Here is a 20,928-nt window from a genome sequence, read left to right on the forward strand (position 1 = left end):
ATGAAATAATCAAAACAATTAAAACTTCTATCAAATAAATTTGTTGAAACTTGATTATTTTCTGCCATTATGTTGTCACTTCTTTTTTGCTTAGGAAAAATTACAACTTTTGTTTATTTTTCTTTTTTTTCCCCCCAATCCTCCCCACCTTTCAGAGCAGTCTTGGAGTAAAAACCAGTCTTGTTGCTTCACTGACTTTTAATATACATTTTTTTTCTCTTCCAGCAATAAACTTATAAACAATAAATAACCTAGGAAGATAATCCTGCTTTATAATAGCTATATTCTCTGGTTTTTCAATTTAGCAGCTAAATTCCTTCAATTTAGCTGCTCACAATTTGAAATGTTTGGATCAGGGCAGAACAAACAACACCACTGGTTTAACCAGTATTTGTCAATCCATTCCTACTGACCAGTCCCCAGGTAGGACAGTTGTCTAGAAGACAGGAAGGTAAGTATCAAACGGCCATTGCTAAAGAAGCTGGTTATTGAGTTCAGTATCCAAGGATATTAACTGAAAACATAGTGGAAGGTAGAAGAAGCTGCAATAGTGTTAACTAGCTTTAAGTGGATTATCAAGGGAAATCCATTCAAAAATGTGTGGGAGCTTCACAAGAAGTGGACTGCGGCTGGAGTCAGTGCATCAAGATGAACACAAACACATGGGGTAAAAAAGTCGTACTTCTGATGTCATTTCTCGTATCAACCTACTTCTTAACCAGAGACGGCATCAAAAGAATGTTACCTGAGCTAAGGAAAAATGTACATGTATATACATATGTATATAAATCATGTAATATATGACATGATTTACAGACTGCATAGACTTTATAATGGCTAAGCAATGTGATGTGCCTATTTTTTTTAAATTACAAGTTAAAGTAATCTACTTATCCTATGAAACTGCAAGTGTGTGTCAAAGTGATGAATTCATCTTTATTTTTAAAGTCTTAAGCCTTCCTGAAAATGAGAAAATCATTGTTGTTTGATGCTGTAATGCACGTATTTTTTACATTAAGACCGGTCTAACTAGGGAGTACCAAATTGCCAGCCGGTGGCTTCACTTCAACCCTGTACTACCAACAGCCTATCAGCAATCCAGTGAATAAATAGAGATCTGCAAGTCTGATTCACTAGGTGCTTGATTGTACACACATGTAGGCATTGGAAGTGATTGGAACAGCTATTTCCTACAATTTGGAGGGAGAGCAAACACTTTTGACAATGCAGTGTAGAAACTTGGACAGCTCTGCAGTGAATCTATATTTGTTTCACATTTTGAATGAAATTACTCTAATAACATTTTTTGATATTGTAATGAGGCCAAGATTTTCCATAATCACCACTGTGTGACGAGTCTCCTATTGACGCTGCAGCACTTGCTAATTGGATTGGTCACAGCTGAAGGGCAAGCACAATATACAGTACTGTAAACAACTTCTTGCTGCTGTGATAATGGGTGTAAAATAGCTGTTATTTACCAGCACTGGTTCTTTACATGCTACTCAACAGGTGCAAGTTCCTGTTTAGTCTGTTTATTGTTTGTTAATAAAGAAAGGAGGGCAGTGAAGTGCAGTGACGAGTTCAGAAAATGTTATTTTCCTTAAAGAAATTTCCTCCACAGGACAAAACAACCTCAGATTGACCATTAAAACTGACCTGAGGATCATTATAAAGCTTTAGCTCTAAAGATTTTACCCTTCCAAATGATAAGACGTGTTTTTCCTTTCTCAGACGTTTGGAGGCTGATTAACTAAGTGTATCAAGGGAGACAAAATGAGAAAGATAACGACCTAAAGTGGAGAAGATTGTTTAGCTTTAGGAGAAAAATAAGAAGCAGTGATTGTGCAAAGAAGACAGCAGGATCTGGAAAATCTCGTCTCTGCTTCTTTCTTATTGCACAACTCTGCACTGGCAGGAGGGTCATTCCTCTCCCTGTACTCCTCCCCTCTGGTTGTTTTGTCCATTTTCAGACGGTTCCGAGCTACACAGCTGGTAGAAATGGAACTGAGGGGAGCAATGGTTCTGGTTGTGTTGATGGGGACGACATGGAGCCTCAGTGTGACAACAATCAGACCTGAAACAGTTTCCATGGATGCGGTGGCTCGTCCTGACATGGCCGAGGAGAACACAGAACAGGTGAGGCAGATCAATCTACCACTCCTTTATGAAGCATAAATATTTGTTGAAATCATTATCAGACAATGCTGTACATAGTACAAAAACCAATCTGAGCTTGAGGGAAAAACACTCAGCTTTCAGTAACTACCCAGGTTTAAGTTCTGCCTGCAGCCTGTTGAGATCAGATTGTAAAAAACAATTCAAAACCGTTATCTGCAAGATTTAGTTTGGGAGGGTTAGAACTGTAAAGAAAATATAAAAATGAAGGTTTTGTTTGGCTCCATGAACATTGTCCTGGGTGATTGTAGAGTCCAACAATGACAGAAGTGAGGGAACAGTTCAGCTCTTCCACTTCTTCTTTGCAGGCAGCTGTCCTGTGGCCTCCAAATATTTGTTGATAAGTTCTTCCTGTGTTGCTGGCAGGCAGGGCTGATATCTGCTGTATTCCATCGTGTATTCTCCTTTTCCCTTTAAAAACAATGAAAACAATATTCTGTTACTTATGTAATGAAACATTAGGAAGGTGTATGTCAAAACGGACTCTACCTTTCTTTGTTTCTTAATTTTTCTCTTATTAAAACAACAATAAAAACTTCTGTCTTCTGGATATTATTGAGTAAACAGAAAGTGATGAATGTGTAAACAGGAAACATGAGTCCATAATATGAAATATAACAACTAAAGACATTTTAAAGGGTAAAATATAAGTTGAAAATCTCACTTATCATTCTAATGACCAAGTCTAGCACCTCTGAACCAAAAAGAACATTAGAAAAAATACACTTCCTTATATGGATGGTTATGCATATGGAAGTTTGTAATCAAAATTTCAAAAAAGTTTTTCATGATCAAGTCAAATGCTGCTTATTTGCAAGACAGAAAATTAACAGATTGAGAATTCTGACATCTTCCAAAGATTTTCAAAGCATGAGAAATGGATAGACTTCATGAAACCAAGGTGAAGCCAAATTTCTCCTTACCCACCAAAACATGCTTGTTGTACCAAACTTTTAATTCCACAGCAATGGCATACACTTCTGGTGGAGTTAACAGGCAGACCATAGTGGGTGTTTGTGAGCATTTAGTTTATCCAGTAAAAAAAAAGTGTAATTGAAGTTTTTTTTTTTTTTACTTGTATATGTCCTCAGCAGGTGAAAACATTAGTTAATATTTTCTGATCAAATTCAAATTATTTAATCAATCACAGCTCTCTCAGTTTTTTTTTTATTTACTCACAACAGTGACAGTTTTTCCCCAGTGTGTCAGATGAATGAACTCAGACTTTATATGTTTGTTTTTACTTCCTTTCTGCCGACTGCATGCAGTAACATTGCCTCCCAGCTAAAATCTTGCGATATCTGTGAGTTCACAAATGCACGACAATCCGTCTCGTACCCCTCCAGCTTAAAAGAATCCACAATTAGCAGTAACAATAGACTTTATTACAGAGATATCTATTTTGGATGTAAAACAATACGGTAAAAATACTGTTACTGCCATTACGTTTTAATAAAGTTAAATAAAATATTGTCACATGCATGTCGCCATGTTGTTTATGCTGCATCACATACATTTTCTAACTTTACAGCAGCTAAATCCAATATGATTTAAAAAAACAACTCTGGTAATATTAGCCTTCCTGTGTTTACTGTGAAGGTGTCAGGCTAGGAACCATGCATTAAACATAACATATCACTAAGTAGGATTTTTTTATGCATCCAAAACTGCAACTTTTAAGTTACTAGGAAAATGATCCCTTTAAATAGTTTGAATCCAAATCAAAATGGATCAGGCAATCATGGTGCACAACACAATATGAAAAGTAGATCAGCTGAGCCTGCAGCCAAAGAAAATCATGTGGCGTAGCTCTTCTGTCTCATCAGTTGTTTCAGAATACACAATTTTATCTTTGAAATAGGAACATCAAGAGCATAAAGGCATACCGGTAAGTTGTGGTTTCTTTTGGCATCTGCTGCTATGAGATTTTCTACTGTGATTGGCTAAAACCGAACATTGGTATGCAGGCATGAACAGATTGGATGTGTTAGGATAATTATCATTTAAGATGTGTGAGTTTATTACAACTTGGCATTGGCTGCCTGTTGCATGGCACAACTGATGTTTTCCACAAAAGTTAATCTAATTAGGACAGTTCCTCTGTCTGGATATACAGTTATAATCTTCATTTTGTACGTGGAAAAGATCTGGAAATGGAATGAGAGCGGTGTCCTTCAGCTTAGAATGAAGTGTCCTATTTTGATAAGGCTGGAGCCATGGATGTCTAATCATCTGCTAACGTGTATGATATAAATATGGTGATGTAGCAGACTGATAAAATGCCTTTTTAACTGTTAATCGGGGCCACTTCCTCAGAGGTGAGCCTGGAGGTGAGCAGCTGCTATTCTGTAACCCTGAGCAACTTCTCTGATCTGAGTAAGATTACAATTTCAACAGAATCTGTCTCCTTTATTTACGTGGTGCCTTCAGAGCTCAGGGAACTGATATTTATGTCTCTTTCATTCATTCATTCATTTATGATGAATGCCAATAGCTAACTTGACAGGCTGTAAAAATCCTGATAAAGGGCCTTTAATTTGGAGCTTATTTTAAAAATATGCTACAAATACTTTGTTACTAACAATCTATATTGTGGACTGTGAACCTACCTCAGTGCAGGAGCGCAGTTCTGTAGAATAGCCAAACATGTCGTTGAGAGGAATCTGTCAGAAGAACCAATGTTGATTTAAACAGGGACTATGAAAATAAAAAGACTGCAGATACATGCTTTAATTTCAAGCATGCAAATCAGACTTACATCGGCATACAAAGTGAAGTATCCCTCGGCCCCGTCCTGGCCTGTGATGACACCGTGGCGCCGGTTTACCCCAGAAATGACGGCTCCTTGAAACTCCTGAGGTGCAACAATCTCCACTGACATGATCGGCTCAAGAATTACAGCTTGGGCCTTTTCCATTGCTGTGAAGGGGACAGTGCCACCAAATTTAACATAAGACCACCATGACACAGAGAGACAGTCTGTGACAAGATGATAACAGTGATTGGTGCTGGGATCAGAGGAGCATGCAAACCTTGTTTCAGAGCGCCCTCTCCTGCACGAATGAAGGAGATTTCATTGGAGTCCACCATGTGATTAGCTCCGTCTTCCAGCAGGAATCGGACTCCTGATATCTTGTGTCCACTGAGTGGTCCCTTCTCACAGGCATCCCTGAACCCCTGTAACATGGAACACATGCAAAACATCAAACTAAATTCAAACCTTTTTTTCCCTTTGGAAAAATATCCCTGATGTTATATTCTAATGAGCTGTAAGCAGAATATCATCATACTTAACAAAAAAGAAGGCATTAAGAACACCAGTCTGTGTAACTGTGTCAATTAGTGAACTGATTTAATAAAATAGATGAAAAGGTCTAATTTATTGTTTAAGTTATAGCAGAACAATCACAGCACATGCCTTCTCAACAGCTGGAACAAACTGCTTGGGCACGTTTGTTCCAACAGTCTGATCTTCAAACTCGAGCTTGGTGTAATCTTCTGGCTCCAGGGGCTCCAGAACCCCAATGACTTTGCCGTACTGCCCAGAGCCACCGCTCTGCTTCTTATGGGTGAAGTCGAACCTGAAAGCAAAGAGACACAAAAGAATCGATTTTAGGAAGCTTAATGACAGATTGAAACTAGAGAAAACTGGGGTAATTCCGGTGAAGCATAACCAAAGAGCTCAAAGAGAAAACTACACTGCCTGGCCAAAAAAAAAGTCGCCACCAAAAAAAAGGTCACTCACTCTAATACTCTGTTGGACCGCCTTAAACTTCGATTACGGCTCGCATTCGATGTGGCATTGTTTCGATAAGCTTCTGCAATGTCAAAAGATTTATTTCCATCTAGTGTTGCATAAATGTTTCACCAAGATCTTGCATTGATGATGGTAGAGTCTGACCGCTGCGCAAAGCCCTCTCTTGCACATCCCAAAGATCCTCAATGGGGTTGAGGTCTGGACTCTGTGGTGGCCAATCCATGTGTGAAAATGATGTGTCATGCTCCCTGAACCAGTCTTTCACAATTTGAGCCCAATGAATCCCTGGGATTGTCATCTTGGAATATGCCTGTGCCATCAGGGAAGAAAAAGTCCATTGATGAAATAACCTGGTCATTCAGTTTATTCAGGTAGTCGGTCGACCTCATTCTTTGAGCACATACTGTTGCTGAACCTAGACCTGACCAACTGCAGCAACCCCAGATCATAACACCGCCCCCACAGGCTTGTACAGTAGGCACTAGGCATGGTGGGTGCATCATTTCACCTGCCTCTCTTCTTACCCTGATTCGCCCATCACTCTGGAACAGGGTCAATCTGGACTCATCAGACCACATGACCTTCTTCCATTGCTCCACAGTCCAATCTTTATGCTCCCTAGCAAATTGAAGCCTTTTTTCCGGTTAGCCTCACTGATTAGTGGTTTTCTAGACAGCTGTTCAGTCCCAATCCCTCGGGTTCCCTTCGCATTGTGCGTGTGGAAATGCTCTTACATTCAGTATTAAACATAGCCCTGAGTTCTACTGTTGTTTTTCTTCGATTTGATCTCGCCACATGTTTAAGTGATCGCCGATCACAATCATTCAGAATTTTTTTCCGGCCACATTTCTTCCTTGAAGATGATGGGTCCCCACTATCCTTCCAGTTTTTAATAATGTGTTGGATAGTTCTTAACCCAATTTTAATAGTTTCTGCAATCTCTTTAGATGCATGCCAATGATTTGACCCTTTTCAAACAGACTAACATCTTTTCCACGACCACGGGATGTGTCTTTCAACATGGTTGTTTAGGAAATGAGAAGCAAGCCATTGCACCAGTTGGGGTTAAATAACTTGTTGCCAGCTGAAAGATAATCTCCCATGCAGTAATTATCCAATAGGAGGCTCGTACCTATTTGCTTCAGTTAGGCCCAATGATTCAATACCCCTAATTAGAGCTTTAGGTTTCTTCTGACTGGAAATTACATCAATCTTTAGTAATAATGATTTAGTAATGATTAGGAATTCTGATGGAGCTAAAGATAAGGGTGAAGGCAAGGAGGCCTCCCAACCAAGTCTTTCTAAAATCTAATTTATAATAAGACCCAAAGGTTTTGGTGGAGTCAATAAACTAGGACTTAAATGTGATTTAAGTTTTTTCAACTGTGATTAATGTTTAGTGTCCTGTCTCTTTAAGAAGGGGTAGAGCTATCAGGGCTCTGCCTTCAAAGCAGGAAGTAATGCTTTCATTAGCAGGAGGTGTAGTTATGTCGGAGGACTGAGCAGAGGCAACAGTCAGCCAGCCAAACAAACAGTCAGCCCAGGCAAGAAGCGTTTTAGTTGTTTGTTTTGGTTCTTTAGATCCTTGATCTATTTCATTCTCCTCTGAGTAAATGTGTCTAAAGACAACAGCCACACCCGTCTGACAGCTAAAGGTCAAAGTCCACTAGAGAGTTTATATTTCCTCTCTTTCTGTCCACAGACAGAAGCAGCAGCAGCAGAGGAGGCTGAAGAGGATGTGATGGCAACAGGTGAGCTGAACCCCAATCACTACCCCGCCCAGAGGGCAGCAAAGGTGGTCCAACACTACCTCAACACCCGCCATGGATCCCCCTACAGACTGTTTGGATTAAAGCAGGTCCACAGTGGGAACGCAGAGGTCAGGTTCATTTTTACTCCTGATCAGCCAACATTTATTAATGTGCTAGATCCAACCGTGGCTCAATTTGGTCGACCCAACAGGATGTGGCAGACTCCGGGAGAAAGTACCAGCTGGAGATTTCAGTACACGAGATCATCAGTAATGTAAGGGACATTTTTTTTTATCTCTTATAAAATTGTTTGCAATAAGAGATCTTAAAAGGGTGTTTGAGTTTCTGAGACTCCAATTTCTGATTTTCTGCTTGTCAGAAAATCAGAAGCCCATTCTAAAGTTTATTCAAAAGAAATTATATCAATGTTCAACCAACAAAGCTAATTCATCATTAAACAGTTTTATTAATATCCTAACAAGAGGAGCTAAAAGTTGAATGTTATATTTTGGCTGTCAGTGAGGCTGGCTTTACTGAAACCTCTGTCTCTGGGTGTATTCCCAAAGAATGTGGATCCTTTGCAACATCAGATCTCCAATATGCTGCTAATATCTGCAAAGACAATGAGTGTGATAACAGATGGTGACTGACAGTTTAAAAGGAAAAACAAAACAAAGTTTCTGCCAAAACCTCCAAAGCAAGGAGCTCTTGGCTATGAATGAAGGCACCACTTGGTGCATTCACTGACTGGAAAATAGTAGGAATTATTGAGTTTCTGACCAGCTATTCACCAACCAGAAAAACTAGCTTCTCATTCCAATACTACTGTGAAATTTGAATATTTTCCTGTCCTTCGTAATTATTTTTCAATAATGTTATTATTATGGCTATTTTACTTTGTCCACCTTTAACTGGTCTCATCCATCTTACCCTTGTAAAAGTCAGTTGTATTGCTCTTTTTAAAGAAGATTTTAATTAAGTCTTGAGCAAGATTCTAGTTTAAACTGTGTTGCAATATCTTGGATTACAACAGCAGGTGGAAACTGGCCTGAAAAGGAAGATTTATTTCAATAACCATGTGATTTAACTGCTGACTCACAACAAGGTGACGCCCAACCTTTGTTTTCTCCTATTCATTTCTTTACAATCTAACAAGTTTGTTTTTCCTCCCAGACAACAGAGAAGTGCTCGGCTGAGGTTTACTTTCCAAGGGGAGAAAAGCAGCTCCCACCTCAAGTGCAGGTCTCCTCATTAGTGGAGCTCCCGAAAACTGATGTTGAAGCTAAAGAAGGGGAGTTATACCAGGAGTACAGGACCAATAAAACCCTGCGTACTGAAAAACGTCTACCTGGTATGTTCAATAACAGAAAAGCTGCAAAAAATCACCACAGAGTACCAGAAACGCTCAGTGTAAGTTTGGTTTCGTCTTTCAGACAGCTACGGTCACATGGACCCAGAGATGACTCCCTTCTGGCATCTCGGCATTGTGGCCTCCAGCTTCATCATGCTGAGTGAATCCACAGAAAACACTCTGTACAACGTGGCTCAGGTGGCCAACATCACACAGCTGGTAGGCTGCTTATTGCACTTTGGAAAAATCAGCAACAAAAACACGGATTTAAGGCCCTTATTGTTACAGACTAAACATAGAAAAACAAAGTGCAGATCGGATTGTTTCTATTTATCCCCTGGATGCTTTGTTTTACATTTTAATAGCCAGGGCATTTCATGCAGACTACATCTACTAGAAGCTAATAGGTTCTGTCCACTGGAACAGCCCGCTGCTTACAGTAGTGTTTGGAGGAGAAAAGGGCATTAGAAATGCTTCCCAATCTAAGATAAAACCTCTATTTTATTTCTGAAACATTTACTGTGTCCTTTTTATTACTAATATAAAGCTCGGCCTAGTCCATGGGGTTTAAAAATAATGTCTTGCCTACACCTTTTTAAATGTAATACTGTACACAAGGGAGTGTTTTTTTTTTTTTTTTTAAACGTTTCATCCACATGAAACTACAGAAACCACTGAGCGTTTTTTTTCTTTTTTAAACACAAAACGTAAACTTGTCAGCCAATCAGAATCCTTAAAAAACAACCATGATTTCCTGTTGAGAATAAATCATGGATGAAAATCAGTGATCATGAATAAAACCAAAAATACAAAAAAGTGTCTGAAGCAACTGAAATGAAAGCTTTATGATGGTCGCTCAGAAACACTGATTTATTATCCTTAACCCACTCTCAAACTAGAGCATCTGCTAAGGGCCTCTGTCCATTTAGACCACCCAACTTGGCTCAAATTTAACCTTTGCGGCAGCTGTCTTTAGATATTGCTTTATTATTTCCTAATGTTCTTATCAAGCACATCAGAGCCTCTTGGAAATAAACACTGATAATTCCCAGAGGGGGTGGTATCAAGTTTATAAACTTCTGTCTTTTTCTCTTTACATGTAGAAATTGTTATTGTGGTTGATATTTTACTGATACCACAGAGCAAAAGTATACATCTTTGTCCGAGTACATATGGAAAGCTTAACCTAGTTTACACTGATTTCTGAGAATGGCTTCTTCCTAACTGAGTGGCCTTTTAGCTCATGAAACGCCCAACTTCTATCACAAAGTCTTTCCCTTTAGTTCTGGACGTAATTTACATGTCTGACACCAAAAACTCGTTGTCTGAGACACAGAGCCTGCTTCCGTCCAGACTGGTTTCTACTACCTTATGCTGTTAGCACTTGCATAAAAGTGTTTGAACAGATGAAAACAACATGCGGAAGTCCATAGCTCTCCAAATATTTTGCCAAATATCATATGACAAAAAAGGCAGCTGATGCCACCCAAAGGCCTGACTTCATTTGAATATTATGAGTGAAAGGATAAGTTTCCAAAGGCCATAAATCATCATCATCAGCTGACCTGTTGCGTGTTTTTTTTAAACCTTCAAAACTTAGTGTATCTAAACCCCTGACTTCTTATAAATGGATTCTGACACTTAGCAAATAAATATCTGACTTTAACTTTAAGATAGGAAGAAAAACAGGAAAACATAGAAACACAGTAATAACAACATGCTCCAGGAGATCAACCTGGTTCCTGAAAACCATTACTGAATGAAAATGCCCCTTCTGAGTCTGAACAAATAGCCAGGAAAGATGTCAGTCTTCAGTCTGCAACTCTTAAAACTCTGTATGTTTTTCATTTGCTCCTCTGCCACAGACAACAGAAAATGACCAGTTGAAGTTTGATTGTCACGTTCTGCTGCACGACATGGTGTCTCAGGTAAAGAAAAAGCTGAACATCCAGTGGCTGAAGTTTGTTTGTTAAACCAAAATGGTATAAACCAGTATAGTATAAACAGTGATTTGCAGTAATTATAAAAATGTTTGAACATTTCCTCAATCAGGAAAAGTTACAAGTCTGTTTACAAAACAAGATCAACAATTCCTGACCATGTGACAAAAAGTGTGTTTGGTAAATTTGTTGCAGGAAATCCCCCAGTGGAAGCTGCTGTTCACCTGGTCTCCAGCCGAGGGCGTTAAGGTGCTGCAGACCGAGAAGCTGCCTCACGTTCATGAATGTGAAAAACATCCCAAAACCAACTGATCTTTCTCAAAATGATGTTGCAACACGTTGTTTCTTTGTAAATGTTCTTAAAGTGATGCCACAATTTATGAAGCAAGATTTGCCTTTCACTCCTGCAGCATAAAGCTTTTGAAATGCATGGTGCTACAAACTGCTTATTTGGGATGAGAAAGCAGACTTACGGTACAGGACTGGTGATTGTCTCTCTGAAGGCCACTTTGGGTTTCCCCATCACACAGGGACAGTTATATTCTCTTTCCATCCTCTAAAATAGAGACAAAAATAGAAGAAAACTGTTGGCAGAACTGGAGATAACAGTCAGAGCATTTTCCATTTGCTGTCCCTCATGATCTGTCCTAAATTAAGTAGGATGGTGCTTCTTTACTGGGAAACGATAACCCAGCCATGTCAAAGAATACTCATTTGAGATGAAAAGTTTCATTTAGATCATCATTGGGCTGACAGAACCAGTAACAACCATATTACATTAACTACTACGATACTAGACAGCGGTCTTTGTTGCAGCTCTCCAACAGTGAGCTCTGGGGATATTTCTAGTTTCTAAGTGAGGTCATGCTGCTGCAATTAAGAAATAATTGATCTGGAGGCTTTTAAAGTTATCTTAACCAGGGACGCTAACCAATTTAATAATCCCAAAAAAAGGAGGCTTTAACAAAAATGTTGGAGAATTAAAAAGACCTAAATATACAGTTAAAGATAAAATAATTAAGAATAATGACAGTAAAACTTCCATGCTGGTGCCCATCTCCAGTTGTCAATGGGCGAGAGGCGGGGTACACCCTGTACAGGTTGCTGGTCTGTTGCATGGTAACACAGAGATGCACAAATACAACCATGCACACACACCTAAGGACAATTTAGAGAAGCCAATTAACCTATCTGTGGGAGTACCCGAGAGAATCCACGCATGCCTGAGGAGAACAGTTAAAGACCCTGGGCTGGGAATCAAACTCAGAACCTTCTTGCTGCAAGGCAACAGCGCTACCACATGCGCCACCGTGCAGCGCTTGTTTGTCTTTATTTTCAGAGATAAGGAGATGAGTATGTACCTGGGAGTAGATTTCTAGATGCAGCTCGCCCATGCCTGATATAATAGTTTCTTTGCTCTCTGTATCAAAGTGCACTCTGAAAGTGGGATCCTCTCTGGTGAAACGATTGATGCCTTTAGAGAATTTGTCCAGATCGTTCTGGTAAACAGGAGGCAAAAAAAAAAGGCCATTTAGAGGAAACATTTTAAAAAATGTTTGCAATTAGTTTCATAAAACATAAAATAAAAACACCTTTACCTTATTGGCTGGCTTCATAGCCATGGAGATGACAGGCTCTGGGATGTGAATGGACTCCTGAAAGCAGGAAGACAACCAATTAGAAATTTCACGGCTGTTAGTTTGCCTGGGACGCTGGCGTGACTCACCATGGAGAGGTTAGCGCTAGTTTTGGATGTAAAAGTGTCTCCGCTTGCACAGTCGATCCCAAACAGAGCACAGATGTCTCCTGCATAAACCTCATCCACATCCTTCAAGAGCATGAACAGAAAGAGGAAAAATACATATTACATCTACTATAGTTTACTTATTTATTATTCATAAATGCACTTTAACAGAGATACATGGAAAATGTGAGATGCATGGAAACATTTTATTCTGGTGTCATGGGGAATGTGGTTGTTATCTCCACACTTGACTGAAGCCAGAAGAGGAACTTCACCCCTCTGATCAGTTCTGCACCGCATTAGCTTTAATCTGACGGAAACAAGCTGTGAACCTGAGAGGACACACGCTGACGCCCCGTTCCCCCTCACCTCCATCTGATCCGCATGGAGGCGCACCAGCCTCTGAACTCGGACTTTTTTGCCTGTCCGCGTGTTGTAGATGTACTCTCCTTTCCTCAGGCAGCCCTGGTAGACCCGGATGTAGGTCAGCTGACCGAACCTCCCCGCCTGTCGACAAGAAAGACCACAAAACACAGCAAAGCATGACGGACCTCACCCTTCTGAAAAAGACATAGGTTAAAAAAAAAAAAAAAACAAGAAAAAAAAAAATACTTACCTCTAGTTTAAAGGCCAGACCAACGTAAGGGTTTGAGGAATCTCTGGTGGGGTCCATTTCAATCTTTGATCTTTCTGCTGAATCTCTATCATAACCGAAAAAAGTAACAATGTTAATGAACAGAGACTAATTTTATTCATTGTCAACTTTCCTTAAAATTTTCCCAAATGTTTTTTTTTTTTTAAACACGGTAAGAAACTTTCTACGCAGCATCATTAAACTGGCTAATCAAATTGAAGTAGTTCAATTAGCAGGGTCGATACCAAAACCAACCTTTTAACTGTAAAGCTCTGTTAGTCACTGATTTTCTCTGGATCTCCAATATTAATAAGGGTTTCCTTCTCATTTAAACACAGTAGAAAAAGCAGTAAGGGTTTGAGTAGACACAGACATTTATCAGTCCTAAAACGAAAGGCTGGACTTAAAATATTATGCTATATTTGGGAGAAAAAAAAAACATTGAGGCCTTCGGAGCATGTTTTGCCATTCGTAGAGGAAAATTCCTCTCAGATTAGGCAGATAGCCTTATTCAGCCCTCCTCTGGACAAGCTGCTTTATTTTCCACGCCCCCGTCATCCCGAAGGCCGCTCCCCCACAACCATGACAATCAGTTCATAAAGATAGCCTAGTTGAAGGCCGTAGCTTCATTAATGGGCTGCTCCAGCCCAATCTGGACAGTTTATTTCCCCTCATGACATCATAAAGGGAATGCTCTTCACACACTAGCAAAGAGGTGGAGAAAAACTGAGAGAAGGGAAAGCTGTTTTTTTAATTTTTTTTATTTGTGAATCTTATATTATTCAGGACACACATGACTGTTACAAACAATGCTGAGCCAGTTCTTTGTTAAAAATAACGGGCTCAAAGTTCAGTTCACACAGCTAAAAATAAACTAGTTCATGAACATAGTTCCCTTTTTAAAAAACTAACTAAGTTCACAAACCAATAATGAACTAATTCTAGTTCATTTGTTAAAATTAAGCCACAATTCTACACAATAGAACTTCATATTTCACGCAGTCAAGGTTTACTGTATGTGAAGTCAAGCTTTTATTTAACCAAATTAAACCGAACCTCAGAAACATACAGGAACATTCAGGTTCTGCTGAAAAGATCTGTATCAAAAAATAATTCTTATGTTCCTCATTCAGTAGCATATATTTCCCCAGATAGCTCAGATACTATAACTCAGTGTGTCGTTTTAAATTTGAAATGGACGTGGCTGACATACAGACTTGTTTTAGTCCCTGCGTGCAAAGTTTGCACAAAAACATGATTTTTTTTTCCGTCAGAGTCTTCATTTATTAGTTCATAAAACTCTGCCGAGCGCTCTGCAAAACTGGCATCAGAAATACCAGAAGAGTCTGAATTGCGCAGACAAGTACTAACAGTAGATATGCTGGTCTGTCATGCTGTTTGCCGTAATAAGTACCGTAAATCCTGACGCCATCCAATATAAAGAGTCGTTAACAGTTGAACGTGAGCTGTGTGTCGCTGATTATTCTCAGAGTGAACATCGCTGTCCTTCCATTTAGTTCATGGTTCACTAAAAATATGAATGTATTCAGTAAACGCCGTTCATTGAACGCATTCATGCACAACACTGGATGTATTATTCCTCCATAAAGACTAACTTGATTCCACACTGGATACAATATGTTTATAAGGAGAAGTGAGTTTAATATGGGACCTTTATTAAGGTCCACAAAGTAGGAGAAGGAAAACCAATAAAGACAATAGTGTCAAGTAATTCCTAAAGAGTTAATATTGGCAGTGGTAGAATGGGAAAGATTTCAAGATGCTCCAAAAATTCCCAGGACAACTGCCAGGAAATGAACGAATGACTTGTCTAACAGAAGGACCGTAGACTGGAAGAAGACCATCAGTAGAGGCCTGCATGGTAGGAAGCCTGGAAAGACGCAGACTAAGACAGGCTGACTGTGCAGAAAGCATGTCCTTTGGTTAGATAATATGAAACTATACTAATTTGGTCCTAGAGTCACCACAAATATTTGGAATAACGAAAATGCATAACCTAATGAAAAGGACCAGTGGGAGTATTATTCTGTGGGGTTGCTTCTGTTCAAGATGAATCATGGAGAAAGGAGCACATGTGAAGATTTGAGCAGGAAAACAGAGTCTGGGTAAATGTTTAATTGATCCAATAGGACAGCAACCTAAAATGCGTCACTGAGGGTGAGAGGCACGTTGGGGGACGTTACTAACAGACCTGCACAAAGCAGTGTTGTAACACACATCGGGTGGGGTCCAAAGTCCAAGTCCAATTCTGTAGGCTGCTATCAGATGACTTTTGTTTATTTTATTTTCATCATCAATTTTCATCATGGCAAATTTTGTTTTGTTTTTTTTAGGAATACTTTTGTTTCTGTGTATAAAAAAAAAAAAAAAAAAAAAAGCAAGCTCTTCAAGCTAAGAAGCATGGAAATACTTACTCATCATTGAGAATTGCATAGTTTTTGACTTCACTGGGGTTCGGCAAGTATTCCAGGACAGCGTCTAGGAGCGGTTGGACACCTTTGTTCTTCAGTGCTGTTCCCACCAACACGGGACTGAAGAGACGCTGTACTGTGGCCCTGCGGATCGCAGCCTAAGACAAAACAAGAGGAAATAGTTATGATGCAACTGGCTTCAGCCTTCATTTATAGGAAGTATGGAGAAATGAATATGCAGGAAAAGAGGTTAAAACTAGTGGCTTTGCAGTCAAAACAGCAAGAGTTATTGCAGTTCAACTAATTTTGGACAATTTCTATATGGAGTCAGTGTCAGACTTGGAACAAAATGGAACTACAACGGTATTTAAAGATGAAATAATCTAAATATATAAAACTTCTCAGTTTTCTATGGTATCTTTATTGTGCTAAAGTTAAAAATTACTCCACAAAAGTTGTCACAAGCTATTCACTTTTTCCATTATAAAATGCAAACTCTATGTCCTATATCCGTTTAAGACTAACCTTCAGGTCATCTTTGGTGGGAATTTTCTCCTCCAGAAACATCTCCCCTAAAGTTTCATCAGCATTAGCGACACACTCCACCAACTCCTGCCTGCGGTCGGCAGCTTCTGCACGGAAATCTGAAGGAATCTCGTCAAAGCGGATGCTCTGACTGTAGGGGAGGAGAAGAAACGGTTTATGTTTACGATTTGTGTTTAAATGGGTATTAATAATTTTTTTACACATGAAGGTTTTCTGCAATGTGTAAAACAAATGACAGTATTTTACTAAATGAGGCCTACCCAAAAGGTCCTTCAAAGTACATGCTCCGCTCTTCTATCAGGTCAATGATGCCGCGCATGTTCCCCTCCAGGCCCATTGGGATGTTGACAAAGGCTGCGTTGTGGTTCAGTTTAGATCTGCAAGAGAAACAAAACTTAAACTAAAACATCCGTATTCTGCTTTTCTACCCACAGGTCAGAGCTTTACAAAGGCGAGAAACTGAAACTGATTTAGAAACCAGCAATCGGTTCAGATTCTGTCAACAAGCAGTGAGACGTGCTTTTAACTGTGGGTTGGAGACTGTGGCCACTCTGGGCCCAAAGTGTCACAGAGTTGAAGTCAAATACTTCCTAACTGTTGGGTCAAATACAGCTGAGTAATGTTAAAAAAATGTACAAAGATGCAATGAAGAAAAAAGACAATCCTGATTAAATGACAAAAGAGGCTAAGCTAGAGGTGAGTAGAGACCAGGATTAGAAATGATTAGATCAGAGGAACAGCTAAAGGTAGGACGGTTTAGGGTTAAAGTTAGAAATGTTTTGGATGTGATTTAAGAATGGATAACCACTAACCTTAGACTTAATTAAAGCTCCACTTGTATTTCTAGGATATTTGGGGAATTTCTATGTCCTTTCCATTGTTTCTGAAAGCCAATAAGCCCTTCTTTCAACATTTTAGACAATTCTCTTGACTTTTTTCCAAAATGCAACGAACATTCGCTCTCAGAAGTCTGAGCTGGTCTTTATAAAGCCAAACTGGTATGAGCAGGAATGTATAAGAACACCCCTGATTAACAAAGGCCTGCCATTATGAATAAATCTGTTCGAAGAATTTGTTTAATTTTAATTTCTAACCTTCTTTTAACTGTTTTCTATTGGCAACCAGCTGAAAAATAAATGTTTCCCATTAAACCTAATTTGCTTTGTGTTGGCCTTAAGTCTTTAATCTTCATTTTTATAACTATTTAATGAAAGAGTTCAGAAATTATCTCCCCAAAACTGCTAAAGTTATTTGAACAAGCATCACTCAGTTCTTTATATTTCCACTCAGGAGAACTTTAGTACGACCTGTACCTCATCTGCTGCAAGGCCCGGCTGGGATTAGCTCCCATTCGGTCCAGCTTGTTGATGAAGGTGAGGAAGGGGACGTTGTAGCGCTTCATCTGTCTGTTCACAGTCATGGTCTGACACTGGACGCCTCCCACGGCACACAGAACCAGCACCGCGCCGTCCAGCACACGCAAGGCTCGCTCCACCTCAATGGTGAAATCCACGTGACCTAAAGACATAGATGTCTCGGTAATTCAAAAGTAACTGATGGGTTTAAGCATGTTAATGTGTTAGAATGTCCAAATCAAAGTATTGACCTAAACCCAAATGACTATCTGTGGTGCAAATAAGAGTTAAACTGTTTTGTCTGTCTGGCACACATATGAGTGTGAATATATATATATGTATTTAGATGTTCCACATATAATGTCAATGAGCTATCATGCAAAAGAGTTGCTAAAAATGTTAAGGTAGGGGTGTCCCATTCAGGTATTAATATCTGGTATTGTTCTGATATTAGACAAAAAGCTAATTATCATAACACATGGGGAATTATTCTAATAGTGACCCTTTTATCACAACAAATCAGTAATAAAAGCATTTATGATTTATGACGATATCATATCGGGTCAATATATAAAGTATTGAAAATAAAAACGTTGTATTGGGACATCCCTATTCTACAGCACATAGCCAAAGATGTTTGTTGTTGTTTTTTTTCTTCAGCTTGTATTGTCATTACACTGTAATAAGTACAAAGCAACAAAATTAACTCTATGCATTTAACCCATCCCCTTGGAGAGCAGTGGGCTGTCATTGTGTGGCGCTCAGGGAGCAGTGTGGAGTTAAGGATCTTTGCTCAGGGACCCAGAGTGGCAGTCTGTGGGAGTGGGGTATGAACCCAGAACCTCAGGATTCCAAGCTTTATGCCCTAACCACTAGGCTCCCACTCCCCAGTGGTTTGATTGATTGACTTTATTGATCTCACAGTGCAGATATTTACATCAGCTCAAATAGTAAAAGGAGAATGTGTCAAAGGAAGAAAAAGGTGCATGGGACATATACAATATATAGAGCGGGTCCACATCCATCCATTTCCTTAGACGCTTTTCCCCGCGAGGGGTGCCTATCTCCAGCTGTCTAATGGGCGAGAGGCGGGGTACACCCTGGACAGGTCATCAGTCCATTGCAGGGACAGAGACAAACAGGACAAACAAACATTCACTCACACCTAAGGATAATTTAGAGAAGCCAATTAACCTAACAGTCATGTTTTTGGACTGTGGGAGGAAGCCGGTGTACCCAGAGAGAACCCAGGCATGTTCAGGGAGAACATGCAAAACTCCATACAGAAAGAACCCAGGCCAGGAATTGAACCCAGAACCTTCTTGCTGCAAGGCAGCAGTGCTACCCACTGCACCAAGACAGTTTTTATTTTATGTTATTTTAACCCTGGGATCATTGTACAGGGTCTGGTAGAGGCAGAGCTGTAGTTAGAGCAGAGCGTCCACTCTTTACAGGTGCAGAACAATGGTGAAGATCATGTCTATTGAGAGTATAATCAGTACCTGGTGTGTCGATAATGTTGATGTTGTGGTTCTTCCACATGGTGTATGTAGCTGCTGACTGGATGGTGATGCCTCTCTGTCTCTCCAGCTCCATGGAGTCCATAGTGGCTCCCACACCATCTTTCCCTTTCACCTTGACATCACAGAGAGACAAAAATACCGCTGAGTAACGCAGCTTCATTTCTTAACATACAAGCAGAGCCCATCTTGGCCATTACCTCGTGAATCTCCGCTATCCTGCCCGTGTAGTAGAGGACCCTTTCGGTCAGGGTTGTCTTCCCCGAGTCGATGTGAGCGGAGATGCCAATATTGCGGATTTTCTCGTTGGGTAAGACCCCAGAGGAGCAGGTCCGACAGCTGTTAATGAGCACCTGAGGACATGGGATCTATATTGAGAGCTGTTTGTTTATTTATTTCAGAGGTCTGTGTGTAAATGGTCGCCAGAGCCAGGTTACCTGTTTCAGTGTGACGCTCCCTGGAGCTAACAGATGATTCCTGGTCAAACACAGACCCGCCTTCAGTACCCTCATTTTGAAGTCGGTTTTGTGGAGTTAAAGGTGGGTGACTGTTGTCCTGCTTGTGGTCGACCCCAACCCTGCTGACAGCCCGGTGAATGTCACGCCGGCGAGTTCCCGGTGCCTGCTTACGAAACGCAACTTCCGCTTCTACGGAAGCCCATGAGTACCATGGATCCATGACGAAGCTGGGGGGTGGGAGGTTTTCGGTGGGGTTTAAGTCTGGAATGTTTTTTATATATATATATATATTTCTGAGTCTTTTTTTTGTATTAGACTTTAAAAAAAATAATTTGTTACAGTATGTGCAAACCTCACCACCTTAACTATGGTTTCTGCTTGTTAGCGCCGCTGCGTTCGGTACGCGCAGGTCTTATTTGGGAACAAATTTGAACCTAGATCTGTTTTAAAGATTGCTTATCTTAAAGCACAAACTTCTAAAATGTTCTATACAACAAATATCAAGAAAATCTGCTGCCTTCAAGTGGCACCACACGTGTCTCTTTGAAAGTTTGCCCTATGCAGACTTTTTATTGCTACAATTTAGCATAAAACATTTAAATAAACCATATACAGTTAACAGGGAGTTTGGAGAGTATATCAATAAATATTGATCAACACATATTTCCCTTGAAAAGATGGTTCCGTCGTTTTATATGTTTTTTTATTTAAAGTACTTAAAATTATTTTATTTTTTTTCTTGTTTCTTTTGCCTTTTAATACACCCATCAACTAGAGCTTGCCACTCACAAGAGGGCGGACACACCGACGTGTCGCTTTTATGGGGTGACGAAACGCTATAATCTTCCCAAAGGAAAGTAGCTATGTGGGGAGAGGGTTATTTGGATTTCATTTTTTCCGTTACAAATTTAAGTTAAGCGAATATATATATTTATTTCAACCATAAAATCATTGCCATTTGGCTTTCTTCACTTTAACGCTTTAAATGCAGCTACTCAAAAATGTTTAGAAATAATTTAAATAGGTTATTTGGTTTAACTTTGTGAGAAATGTATCCTACGTTTTAGAAATTATTTTGAGTGGACAAATTGTCTTTCTTTTGCTTTTCCCCCCCCAAATTGTTGTTTTTTCTAATTATATTAACTAGTTTTTGATTTTTTATTTATAGGATACAAGCCATTATCTAAATACAAACTCGTTGGTTATTATTATTTACTATTATTATTATTTACTATTAATATTCGTTATCTGTAGAAAGAAAA

At 39.5% G+C, this 20,928-nt stretch overlaps 2 protein-coding genes across 3 annotated transcripts; one reads left to right on the top strand and one right to left on the bottom strand.

Annotated features, from left to right (window-relative positions):
• Positions 1–1,343: 1,343 nt before the first annotated feature.
• lxn (latexin) lies at positions 1,344–11,404 on the top strand. 2 transcript variants are annotated; one of them, XM_015370215.1, is made up of 7 exons: positions 1,344–2,139; positions 7,638–7,814; positions 7,898–7,960; positions 8,860–9,037; positions 9,120–9,256; positions 10,903–10,965; positions 11,173–11,404. In XM_015370215.1, exons 1-7 carry the CDS (start codon positions 2,002–2,004, stop codon positions 11,287–11,289), a joined length of 873 nt encoding a protein of 290 aa, XP_015225701.1. In that variant the 5' UTR covers positions 1,344–2,001; the 3' UTR covers positions 11,290–11,404. The 2 variants fall into 2 exon arrangements, with proteins under 2 accessions (XP_015225701.1, XP_015225702.1); XM_015370216.1 differs by lacking the exon at positions 1,344–2,139 and adding an exon at positions 7,366–7,479.
• gfm1 (G elongation factor, mitochondrial 1) lies at positions 2,142–19,833 on the bottom strand. Its single transcript, XM_015370214.1, has 18 exons — positions 19,646–19,833; positions 19,409–19,561; positions 19,191–19,323; positions 17,647–17,851; positions 16,594–16,710; positions 16,313–16,463; positions 15,791–15,945; positions 13,338–13,422; positions 13,091–13,228; positions 12,704–12,805; positions 12,576–12,632; positions 12,339–12,476; positions 11,451–11,533; positions 5,597–5,759; positions 5,211–5,355; positions 4,937–5,097; positions 4,788–4,841; positions 2,142–2,589 (listed from the first exon to the last, which is right to left on the bottom strand). The coding sequence occupies exons 1-18, from the start codon at positions 19,718–19,720 to the stop codon at positions 2,461–2,463; spliced, it is 2,244 nt and encodes a 747-aa protein (XP_015225700.1). The 5' UTR covers positions 19,721–19,833; the 3' UTR covers positions 2,142–2,460.
• Positions 19,834–20,928: the final 1,095 nt, after the last annotated feature.

Source organism: Cyprinodon variegatus, unplaced genomic scaffold (genome assembly GCF_000732505.1).
Source record: "Cyprinodon variegatus isolate N-32 unplaced genomic scaffold, C_variegatus-1.0 Scaffold44, whole genome shotgun sequence".
Taxonomy (NCBI): domain Eukaryota; kingdom Metazoa; phylum Chordata; class Actinopteri; order Cyprinodontiformes; family Cyprinodontidae; genus Cyprinodon; species Cyprinodon variegatus.

Coding starts and splice junctions, on each gene's coding strand:
- gfm1 (XM_015370214.1), bottom strand. CDS start 19,720: ATGAGGGTACTGAAGGCGGGTCTGTGTTTGACCAGGAATCATCTGTTA. Junction 15,946..16,312: donor CCACCAAAGATGACCTGAAG/GTTAGTCTTAAA, acceptor GTTTTGTCTTAG/GCTGCGATCCGCAGGGCCAC. Junction 11,534..12,338: donor ATCTAGAAATCTACTCCCAG/GTACATACTCAT, acceptor TCTCTATTTTAG/AGGATGGAAAGAGAATATAA.
- lxn (XM_015370215.1), top strand. CDS start 2,002: ATGGAACTGAGGGGAGCAATGGTTCTGGTTGTGTTGATGGGGACGACA. Junction 7,815..7,897: donor TCCACAGTGGGAACGCAGAG/GTCAGGTTCATT, acceptor TCGACCCAACAG/GATGTGGCAGACTCCGGGAG. Junction 9,038..9,119: donor TACTGAAAAACGTCTACCTG/GTATGTTCAATA, acceptor TTCGTCTTTCAG/ACAGCTACGGTCACATGGAC.